This window comes from Xenopus laevis, chromosome 1L, assembly GCF_017654675.1.
Source record: "Xenopus laevis strain J_2021 chromosome 1L, Xenopus_laevis_v10.1, whole genome shotgun sequence".
Taxonomy (NCBI): domain Eukaryota; kingdom Metazoa; phylum Chordata; class Amphibia; order Anura; family Pipidae; genus Xenopus; species Xenopus laevis.
The window spans coordinates 51,408,044-51,420,366 of record NC_054371.1 but is presented as its reverse complement, the minus strand read 5'-3'; the positions used below and the strand labels follow the sequence as shown (position 1 = coordinate 51,420,366).

Here is a 12,323-nt window from a genome sequence, read left to right as displayed (position 1 = left end):
GAATGAATTAGATGTATAGTGCTGCCTACACAAATAAAGTTACATATTATATATATATATATATATATATATATATATATATATATATATATATATATATATATATATATATATATATATATATATATATATATATATATATCCTTGGTGAATCAAATAATCAACTGCCTGGGTGATGGTTATATGACAATATAAACAAAAAAGAATAAAGGGTTTATTCTTCTCTCTCTCTCTCTCTCTCTCTCTCTCTCTCTCTCTCTCTCTCATATATATATATATATATATATATATATATATATATATATATATATATATATATATATATATATATATATAGTCCTTGATAAAGGTCCAAAAGACCGAAACGTTGATGATATGCACAGTGGAATAAATCTTCACTAATAAGAAATATTGGAGTGCTTATCTTCTTTACTATTATATATATCTATTTTATATATATATATATATATATATATATATATATATATATACATATATATATATATATATACATACATACACTTGTGTGTACACATACACACACTAACACACACTTATATAGATGTACACACACATTATTCTTAGTTGCTGATTGATTAGTGATTATTAGCTTCAGTGCCCCCAGCTAAACTATTGCAAGAAGCAAATTAAAGTACAACTTATATCCATGGGAGCTTTGCTAGGGCTGCACTGACCTAAGACAGTTATTTCCCTGGTGTCAGTTACAGCTTTGTATATTCTCTCGTTCATTCTAGAAAGTTATAGTTCGTCTATGTATTTTTGGACATGGAGGTGGGGAGCAAATACAAATAAATGATCTAGTGTCGACCTTAAAACACACTGATTGTGCCATGTTATTGACTGGTTACATCAGTGTATATATATATATATATATATATATATATATATATATATATATATATATATATATATATATATATATATATATATATATATACATGCACTGATGTAACCAGTCAATAACATATATATATATATATATGAGCACATTTAGTGCCTCTATAGCTAGCCAACACCCGCTCTATACTATAAGATCCAATGTAACCCCTGGCACACAGTCGCAGCTCACTTACCAGTGCTCAGGGCTCCAGTGTATCAGACCTGACTGCTCTTTCACAGGAACCTGCTGCTGCTGATGAGCCCATTATCCCGAGAGGAGACGTTGAGTGCGCGGTACCAGTGGGTCGGGCAGAGCAAGAAGTCGCCAGGCTTGGAGGAGGGAGAGAGTGGCACACAGTAGTGATCAGCAGTGTCTAGCGAAGCTTTTTGGAGACGCTTAGAGTGGAGGCAAAGGGTTTTCTGCTGAGAAACTCAATCTCACATACAGTAGCTGCTCCATCTGGTATCTGTCACTTCTGACAGCACCAAAGGGCACAGACAGATCTTCAGCACAACACCAAGCACAGCTCCAGATCTTCAGCACAACACCAAGCACAGCTCCAGCAACTCTGCCCTGTTTAATCGCACAGACTGTGGCCTGCACAATCGCACTTACACCCCCTCACAGCCATAATAAGCCAGGAGTGTATATTCCTCTCAGGGGGTCGGGGTAAATAAACGGGAGGGGGGGTAAAAGCTTGTGATATGTGTGTATATATATATATATATATATATATATATATATATATATATATATATATATATATATATATATATATATATATATATCCTGCTTTACTTACATTTCTTATGAATGTCTTTTTAAAGAGCCAGAACTGCAAAGATCACAGAACTGCAACTGATCATTTAATTCGCCTGGGCTCGGTAGGTTTAATACTGGCAAATCTCGTTTTACGAGATATAAATCTGATGGGGAAAATCTTGCTTTGGCAAAGGGGGCTCTAATAAGAGAACTCTTCTCAGATTAGGATTTCTTATGCACTCAATAAATCTGTGGATAGTGAAAGTAATATACAGTCTCTGAGTGACTCGCCCTGCAATGGGGGAGACTTTATGGCAAATGGAATCCCCAGCACAGCACTTCTGAATCTGGGTTATTGCTGCACAAAGAGGAGAGGATATGTTTACTGAGTAACAGATTTCAATTCAATGCACTGGCCTGTAACAATGGCATATTAAAACAAACAGTAGGAACTGCCTTTTAGCTAACAAGACTCATTGCTTTTTTTTTTTTTTTTTTGTTATGTGAGATTGCTCCTGATACCAATATAACTGCTAACTGTTTATAGCTTTGTGTTTATCTCCCAAGCAGAATTGTAACCCAAATCCAAACACATTCTTGTCATTGGGAGAATGTCCCAGTGCCCAAGAAATAACAGAGGCTGTTTAATCTATTCCCAAAACCAAGAGCAACCAATTAGTAGTTAGCTTTTATTGAGTTTCTGCAGCCAGAATTATAAAAACAGGAATATAATGAGTTGCCATGGGTTACAGGATGGGGCAAATATCCTATATGTTATTCAAAGCTTCAAGTCTTCTAAAGTAAGGCAATATTTATTTATTTTATTGGGATTCTGGCAATGAATTATGGCCTGGAAAACAATATTTAGCTGTAAGTGAACCATGAACTTCCCTTCAATGATTCTTCTAATTGAACTGTCTCCACAGATGCAGATACCAGAGTATCAAGTTCTGAACCTGGTGGGTAGGGGCCTAGCTTGAAGGCAAATCTTTGTATCATTTGGGGACTTCACCTTGTTAGTATGCTAGAGGTGGGCACATTTTGAACATTTTTTTTTCAACTGGCCTTCATAATTTATTTTCTATTTTTTAATTACTGGAGTTTCTACTCTGCCTATTTCAGCCTGCAGCTAAAAATTCTATGTGGGTGTCAAGAGTCACTGATATCCACTAACCAAAAACAAAAAAAACAGATTGTGATGATTCAATTGTATTTTTCTTATTTGTAATTGTTTAACACTCTCATCTATTTATCTAACCTTCTGAATTCCAAATTTGCTGCCTGGATGCAACAGTAATTAAGATAGCAGTTGAAATTCCAAGCCTGAGAGCCGCAGAACAAAATTGTAAATATTAAATGAAAAAAAAAAAACATTCAGGAAGACCATTTGCAAATTGTCCTGTGTAGTGATATCTACATTATACTAAAACTTAATTGGGTGAACTGCACCTCTTTATCAAGGGTACTGGGCACTTACTTGCTGCCCTGTATATGGGAACTATTGTCATTTATTTTAAACTTAATTATTCTTTATACATCCCTAAACATATTACTCAAAATTTTACAGAGATGATATATTATTCAAATCAATGGGTTTCACAGGCTTCTGGGTCCCTATCAGATTCACACACACACTGGGGACACATTTCCCAGGAGCCACTGAACCTTCCTGTATGTCCTTGGATCGTAAGAATGGGATAAAAACTGAGTACTTGGGTTCTTAGATATAAGTTGGGTTTCAAGGAGGAACTTTAACCCCAGCATTGGGGCTGCATTTGTTGTGTTTCACCCTTTGGAAGCATCTACCTGGTTAACACTTACCTCTTCTGATTTTGGAGTCAGGAAGGAATCTTTATCCCCCTCTGAGGCAGATTGGTAAGGCTTCAAATGGAGTTTTTCCCCCTCCCTCTGGATAAACTAGCAGTTAGGCGGGTTAAAATAGAGTTAAAAGGTTGAACTTGATAGATGTGTGTCTTTTTTTCAACCGAACTTACAATTTTACTATGATGATAGAGCCATAGCCTGGTTGCAGTGGTGTTACTACAAATTAATGGCCCCACAGCAAATAATTTTTCAGGCTCCCAAAAAAAATAAAAATAATGGCTAATGTCTAGAAGTTGACCTTTTTTTTTACCAATATTGATTGAAACCGTATATGAATTAGGGCAGGGGTCCCTAACCTTTTCTACCCGTGAGCCACAAATGTAAAAAGAGTTGGGGAGCAACACAAGCATGAAAAATGTCCCTTGGGTGCCAAATAAGGGCTGCAATTGGTTATTTGGTAGCCTCTATGTGGACTGGCAGCCTACTTGACACTATACTTCGTTTTTATGCAATTAAAACGTGCTTCCAAGCCTGGAATTCAAAAAGAAACACCTGCTTTGAAGACACTGAGAGCAAAGGGTTGGAGAGCAACATGTTGCTCAGGAGCTACTGGTCGGGGATCACTGAATTAGGGCTTCCTGAGGCCCCTATACCTCCTGGCCCCCCTGCAGCCTCAGGGTCTGCTTTATCTGTAGTTATGCCTCTGCCTGATTGTGACATGTATTTGCCACGCAAACAGACCCCTGATTAATTTCAAGGAATTGTTGGAGTTGAGCAGCAGGTGCAGAGCGCAGGGCGCACAGTATGGAGAATAATAAGCAGATGAGACCAGTTTGTGATGATTGGAAACACATCTTCCCCAAACAGGAATTATCATAAAACGTTCACAGTTTGTTTAATAGTTTGCTCTTGGCCATTATAAAGCTGCTTGTGTACTTTGGGAGAGAGCCACCCGCTCGGCTATGGACAGAGAGAGAGAGAGAGAGAGGCTGACCCTGCTCCACACATTTCCATTATTGATTCTCATGGGATGGAGACTGTGATAGGGACCCTCTGTATCTCTGGCCTGGAGAGCTCACTGCTATCAGCCCCTGCCAGGATCTCTGGCCTGTAGCATCCGCATTCCAGCTGCGGGAATAGACTGGAGCTGAGGCTGGAGCTGGAGTGCAGGGAGCTGATTACACCCAAGCCAAGAGCAGGATGGCTCCTCGCCGTCTGATCTGACGTCAGCTTGTCTATGGGCTCTGAGCAAAGACACGGGCAGCGGCAGCAGCAGCACTGGGGGAGGGATTTGGCCCCTAATCACTCCCAGATGTCCCAACAATCGCACATGGAACGACTTGTAGATTGCCCAGGAATGAAGGCACAGCAACACGGCGCACTCATCAAAGCCAAGTAAGCTCTTGGAAATATGGAAGGAAACTTATTTCATAGTAAAGAAAAACATCTGATGCACAATTGGGAGGAGAGCCAAGTCCTCTGATTGGATGGAAGCAAAGGGGTTAAACGTGTGGCTCCTATTGCTCGCAGTGCATTGCGGGTAACTGCTGCTCTTGGAAACTGTCAGCTCCTCAGTCACCAAAGTGCACGTGTCCCCCCTGCGCGGCCACATCTGTTTGTAACGCGCTCTACTGTTAATATCAAAGCAAATACCTGATGCATAGAGAATTCCTAATCATTTCTATAGACTTTTCACTTGTCTGGGACTGCACCTCCTACACTATCTCTGGTTGGATCTCTTGACACAGAAAACAAATCATCCGCCTAATTAGCCACTCGAGGGGGCATTTTGCACAAGTAACACGATGTACAAACCGGTTCCCTTCACTCTCGACTCTAGAGAAAGGGACAAATACTTCTGTTTAACCCTGTGTATACCAGATGCAGAAGCCAGGCTGGGGGCAGAAGAAACAACCTGCCTACTACTGGAAAGCCCCTGATGCTTCTCTGGCAGGACCTTACTAATGGCACCTCACACACTTACTGGGGCCCACAGAGCCCCCGGGGCTGTTTATGAGCTCAGAATAAACCAATGAACTCATGCACTCATTAGGGACATTATGGAAACGTGTCCTAGTTTAGCTGTATTTGTTATTTCCTGGGGTAATAAAGGCTGGACCCATCTGCGTCCTCTTTTAAATCCAACCCCTATAAGTGCATATGCTGTACTTCTTTTTTTTTAAGGTAGCAGAGACAGAGTTTGTGTGTATATCACATGGTAAATAAATTGCTAGCTCTTAAGCCTGCGTTTAATCTCAAATCTCAAAAGAGAATGAATCAGTCCATTCCTTTATATTGGGGCTAACAGCAACACAACAGTTACTTTTGTGAATAGGCTATGCCCCCCTGGGTACTCTCTTTACTTCCAATGTATTAAACAAATTCATATATTTAAAAAAAAAAACACACTGCTTTCTTTTATTTTCCTCTTTTTTTTGCCGAATTTCCAATTCTTGACAGTCTCTTGCAAATAGATACCGCCTCATTTCATGGGTCCCCATTAGCACTACTCCCTGTTCTATGTCTTAAAATAGAAAAACAGCTCATGATGCTATAAGGGTACACACCATGCAGCACCTTTTCCTAACTGTATATTCAGCACATCTGCGTGTACATTTGCGCTAAGGCGCACACTAGGAGTGGGAGATATTTAGATTTATTTAGATGAGTGGAATCAGTTCCTTGTATAAAACAGGACATTAAACAGCAGCAAATGCATGCAACCTAGGAGGCACTTTCCTGCATCCCCTTTGCTGTTGAACTTGGGGAGATGACCAGCACTAAAAGAGTTAACATAGGATTTTGTTTTTTTTAACAAAGACCACTGTTCTCTGGGTTTATCTACATCACTTGGGAGGGATGCTGGGAGTGGTAGTTTCCACATATGGAGGGCTTCCCTTTACAAACCACAATTTAGTACATTTAGGTTTACTATTGTTATATTGGGAGCTTTAAAAAGTATCAAAATATATCCCACAGAAAGGTCCAATCTAAATAGAAAGATCCATATTTTTATGTAATATATTGGTGCATTAGAAATAAAAATGGGTAGATAATACTTATTATACACATATATAAATATAATTTTGCAGGGTGCACATTCCTATGGAGCTCAGGCAGATGGGATTAGCATTGAGGCCTTGCCAGCGTTATCTTCCTATGGGCAAGTTCTGCTATAACAGAGCACAGACCAACATCTTGACATCCCACTCTACCAATCCATTTCCCTACAGCCCTGCTACACCATTCAGCTTTTAACGTCAAAAGCTACATTTTTGTTGGCTCCGGCCTGTCTGGGCTCTTGAGATTTTTTTTTTTTGCCGGGAGAGTGATTACTCTCTAGAAAACGGCAACATCCACATTACTGAGTAATTAAAGAGATTTCCTTAGCTGGCAACAACATTGCAGCTCCTAAACAAAAAAAACAAAAACCCAGAAATGTTTAAAGGTGAGCTTTTAATTTGGATTTTCAGCAGGGGTCCTCTTTGCCATTACATGTGCCCAATATAAACCCCAAACTCTGTTCTATATATATATATTTATGTACAATATGTGCTTTATTCAACCCCTAACAATTGCAGATCGAGCACCATAAAAATATGTGTCTGTAATGGAAGCACAATAAACACTTATTCTGCTAATGAATTAATAATGTGTAATGTGTGCGTGCGCCTTTGTATAAATGCAGGAGTATAAAGTGTGAGGATTTATTTAGTTTGTATAAAAAGGCAGGTACAATGGTTCCAAGGCAAATATATTGGCACATTGTGAGGTTTAGCAATCCCTGGTCACTTACCAAATAGACCCACAAAAGGAATGCAGCAGGGATTGGGAACATTTGTAAACAAAAACAAGTGTCAGGGCACAAGTCCACAGCTATAGATCTCTGACCCCTGGCAGGGAAGGGCCCATCGCTTTGCTCCAGTTAGTTTAACCCCTAACCCTACACATGAGTCCTGGAGAGAGAGACAGCTCTTATCTTACCTTAGACATTATTATTAATTCATGTTCCCTCGCATGCAGCCTATTAATGCCATAATAATCAGTGTTTATCATTTTTTGCCCTGCCTTCTGCTAACCAGAATCAAGATAAAAACTGTATATAAAATATAGAATTAATTTTCTTATTTTTTTTTAATATAATTCTATACATTTAGCAGGGCTAAATACTATACATATTACTCTACTGATCAGTTTCGATTGCCACTTATCCTGTAACCCAGGCATAACCTTCAATAAAAATATATATTTTTCTTGCAGAGTTTAATGCTGGTTTATTTGAATCTAGTATTTATGGCACACACACATGGTATTTAAACCACACACACACACATAGTCAGCAGTACACATTTAAATAAACAAACATTTTTTTTAAAAAAAAAACACTCAGTGGTTTATTGATCACTTACAACATTTTTTTACACCTTCAAATATTTAAACTCCACATATCTGGACAGATAAGAGCACAAAACAATGCGATGAAAACACCTTCAAAATGTTTTTAGTGTCACCAAATGATCTGACAACATGAAACCCTTCCTCTTGTCACGGGGGGACGACGCAAAAATAAAATAAAAACAAAGGGGAAAAAGTGCGCATTTCTGCCCGTGGAACGGAAAGGGTTAACACCGCAAACCGACACAAAGTCGCAGCTGTTTCTGTAGGAATTGACTTTGTCACATCCGAGGAAGATTTTTTTTTTCTAACCAAAAGAGGCCACTTTGTTTATTATTTTTTTTTTGTAAGAGAAAGAGAGAGAGAAAGAGAGATACACTTCACATACACAGTAATGCCAGGGAGTCTTTGTTTTGCGACAGAAATACTGTAACAATCACAAACTGCGACAAACAGACACACAGCCCCTGTACCAACCTGCAGACTCCTCTACACTTTCTGGAATGTTTCTCTTCGGAGATCCACATTGGGGGTTGGGTAGGGGGGGTCATTGGGGAAATTGCACATAAATAAAAATGGACCATTCCAAATACAGAGTTATTATTTTAGGACACAGATACATAAAGGGTCTTCTCGACTCCAGTCCCCCAGGGTCACTGTTTTAGCTCCAGAGCCCAGACATGTTGCGGCCAACCAGTCCTGCCTTTGGTTTTCTTATCGTTACTGCAAACTGTGCTTTTCAATAGTTCATTCTGGTAGGAAATGATAAAAGGAGAGAGAAAAGAAAACAGGAGGAAATATTAGTTAGTGGAGTGGCTGATTCCTTGACACAATCAGCAGCAGGAGACATGAATGATCTCAGTAAAATCTGCTAATGGGAACAAGTCCTGGCTTTGTGATATCTGCTGAGTATATAGGCCCAGTCTGGGGATTTATACTCCAAGTCAAATCTTCCCTATAAACCAAATATTCTTTTTTTTTTTTTGTTAACAAAAAAAAATCCTGTAACTATAAAGCCCTGATTGTGAATAAATCATACTAACAAATTCCTTTGATAAACATTGTTAGTTGGAATCAATTAAGAAAATAAAATATGATTATCAAAAAAACTATATCAACGGCGCATCTATTAGGGTCTTATTTCCCTAAAATGTCTCTTATGTATTAAAAAAAATGCCTGCATTTATTGATATCAAGCGATAGCTAATCTTTCTTACCATAAGAATCAAAGCAAACAGTAGACTAGATACACTAATGAGAATTGTGATAATTGCTATAATTCTGACAATAATATAAATAAAAGTGAAATTAAAAGGCCAAGGCTCTGATTAAAATATTTGCCATCCTGAGAACACTGATATTTATTTTCTTGATTCAGAGATATATATATATATATATATATATATATATATATATATATATATATATATATATATATATATATATATATATATATATATGTGTGTATTTTTGTGCATAATATTTTTAGGTGAACTTCACAAAAAAAAAGCACAGAATCTTGAAATATTTTATATGTTTGTGTTATGAATAAATATGGAAAAGTGTCCCATGACATTACGAAAGATATTGTTCTGCAATTGGCTAAATACAAATATTTATTATAGAATTCCGTTCAGGTCTTTCGATTTCCCCACGAATTAGTGATTCATACAAGATAAATGCTAAAGTTGACTTCATGGCCATATACAGCCTGGGTTTCACTGGGAAGGCGGAGAGGGAATATTTTGGAGTGATCTGCACTGGCAACAGATGAACTGAAAACATTTCAGGGGAAGATTGATTGGCGCTGCACGATAAACACAAGACTATATTCACAAGCGATCGATGGGACCGTGTGGGGATATATCGGGTTTGCAGTGGGAAATTTTGTCTGTGCTCCTCGGCCGGGGCACTTTGCTGGAATCTCTCTGCTGAAAATGTGGCTGAATTATCTCGCCAAGCCACATAAACACTGCTGGGAGGGGGGAAGGAGTTATGGATGGCCTTGCTGCAAACATTAACATTCCTGCTCATTTCCAGTACAATTTATATTTCTAATTTATTAAACCAGGTTTCTCTGTTGCTCTAAGCCGTATATTTACTATGAAGCACCGAAACTGGTTATAAATAGTAAAATATTCGAATGGTAGGGAACCTTGGCGTTTACGGCCCAACCACTATGCATAGCTGCACAATATAAATAGGCATTTTACTTAGAGTGCAAGCTCTGTGGGACAGGCACTTCCATCTCTCTATGTCTCTATATACTTGATTGTGTTTACTCGTTTTACAATTATTAAATGTGATGTCCACCCAATCATAATAAATGATTTAACTCTAAGCAACCTCCCCACATGCGTAAACTAAAATGCTCAATAATTTTATAATCATCTGTAAATGCATCTGTCGTTGACAGCAGAATCTCTCTCTGACAGTTTATGTTTTCTGCAATGCTGGTTCTGACTCCGGAAACAATGCAGCAGAAGTCAGCTGATTAACTGACCTGTAGGAAAACTGACATCATTGTTTTAAAAGTCCCACAGAAAGGGGGGGGGGGAAATGCTATTTTATATTTACAAAAACACTTTCAAAGCACCGAGAATGTTGTTTGGAATTATATTCTCTTTCGTTGCGCATAAAAAGGCATTGGGGTGGGAATCCAATACAGGCAGTGCTAATGTAAAGATGGAGAATAATTGTTTCTGAGGCCTAAAATATATTCTGTAAAAAATGAAATATGGATATAGTGCAGATATATAATAATAATGCCCTAATACTGGTTGTAGCATGTGGCCTGGAAAGAAGTCCAGGATTTCCAAGCCTGAAGGTGATACTGATATGCAGATAGATAATGCATGATAAGAAGGGACATTGCTCATAGTATATGTCAACTGTGCAAACTGACCCCTATGTAATATATATATATATATATTTCTATTCTATGTACATAGACACACATGTAGAATATTAAATGCATTGTCGCATATGCAGCGGCTCCAATTTCACAATGCGCAGTACTAACCAGTTCTTTCTTCCTCTTCTCCTCCTTCACATCTGTCTTTTTGATCTCTGCCTTAAAGGCCTCTGTCTCGCCATTCTGGTCGTCTTTGGCCAGCAGGTCCATGAGGTAGGCTATATAGCTGGTGGCCAGCCGCAGAGTTTTGATCTTTGAGAGCTTGGTATCCGCGGGCACATTGGGGATACACTCCCTCAGCTCTGCGAAGGCGCTGTTGATGCTTATAGTCCTGCGCCTTTCCTTGCGGTTAGCGGTTCCCCTTCGCTTTACAGGCCGTTGCATCAAGCCTCCTGCCCCGCTTCCCGGGACACCCCCGTAATGGGAGTGGTCCAGTCCGGCCGCGCCATTGGCATACTCCGGGCTGTAGGACGGTGCCATGCTGTAATCGGGGGGAGACATTTCGGGGTGGCTAATTAGCCAGCCGTGAAAATAAGGGTTCTCTTCATGGCAGCGACTGGCGGCTGCAGCTGCCGCAGCTGCAAAGGGATAACCGTCATGGTGAACCACTGGGTGGTGTGGAAACCCCCCAACCAGACTCATCTCAGCTACACTTGTCTATAGTCTTGTCTGGGCGCTTCTTGTCCTCCTGCTGACAATCTATGTATAAACAGACAGTGCTGGTGTCGTGTGTTCAATAGGTTATCACTGGCTCTCCATAAATAAATCCACAGTCAGTCTCTCACTCTTATTACCGAAAGTTTTCTGGACAGAGCAAAAACGCCCGCGTGTGAGAAGCAGCAAAACGTTGCGATTTCAAGTAAACTGAGGCAAGCTTTCATGGGTGCAGTCGGCTCCAGTGCGATTGTGCCCATAGAACAGCTGCATGGAGGAGCGATCTGTTACTTACACCAGCTCCATAGTCCTCAATGGGATGTCCCTGCAGTAAAGGCTTTGTGATCAGGTTTCAGTGCGAACTGGTTCCCATTCCCTGCACCTCACACGCTCCCAATTCACCCACAGACACAAAAGGTGGGAGTGCCTGCTGCTGGGGTGTCTTGTCGGCTCTCTTTGTCGGCATGGACATTAGTGATGCCTCCCAGTGTCCTCCACGTACCCCATAGACCTGCACGCAACGCTCTGCACTGGCACAATCTCTATGTACAGCTACATCTTTAGGAACGCTTGGGTTAATATATGTCGTCAGAGCGCGTTTCAGCCAATCAACGAAAGAAAGGGGAGGGGCCATAAACCCGTTTGATGTTCACATTGCTAATTGCAGCGTTGCTCTGCGGAGATTGGCTGCCTCCGCGCAACCATAATAACATTAGAATCTGGGGGGGGGGGAAACGCGTATGAGAGTGTGGAACAGATTACCGTATTGCTTGTTATAGATCATCTGTGTGCACCAAAGCAAATAAGGTGGATGCCCTCAGCTCAGGTACTGTATTCTACGCACCCCATTGGAATAAATATATACCGCAGTAA

The 12,323-nt window shown here is 39.8% G+C and overlaps 1 protein-coding gene across 1 annotated transcript; it reads right to left on the bottom strand.

Moving 5' to 3' along the window:
* Positions 1 to 7,854: 7,854 nt before the first annotated feature.
* On the bottom strand, positions 7,855 to 11,962 carry hand2.L (heart and neural crest derivatives expressed 2 L homeolog). Its single transcript, NM_001085639.1, is given in 2 exon segments — positions 7,855 to 8,634; positions 10,905 to 11,962. Coding segments are annotated over 2 exon segments (633 nt in total). The 5' UTR covers positions 11,439 to 11,962; the 3' UTR covers positions 7,855 to 8,535.
* Between the last annotated feature and the right edge of the window lie 361 nt (positions 11,963 to 12,323).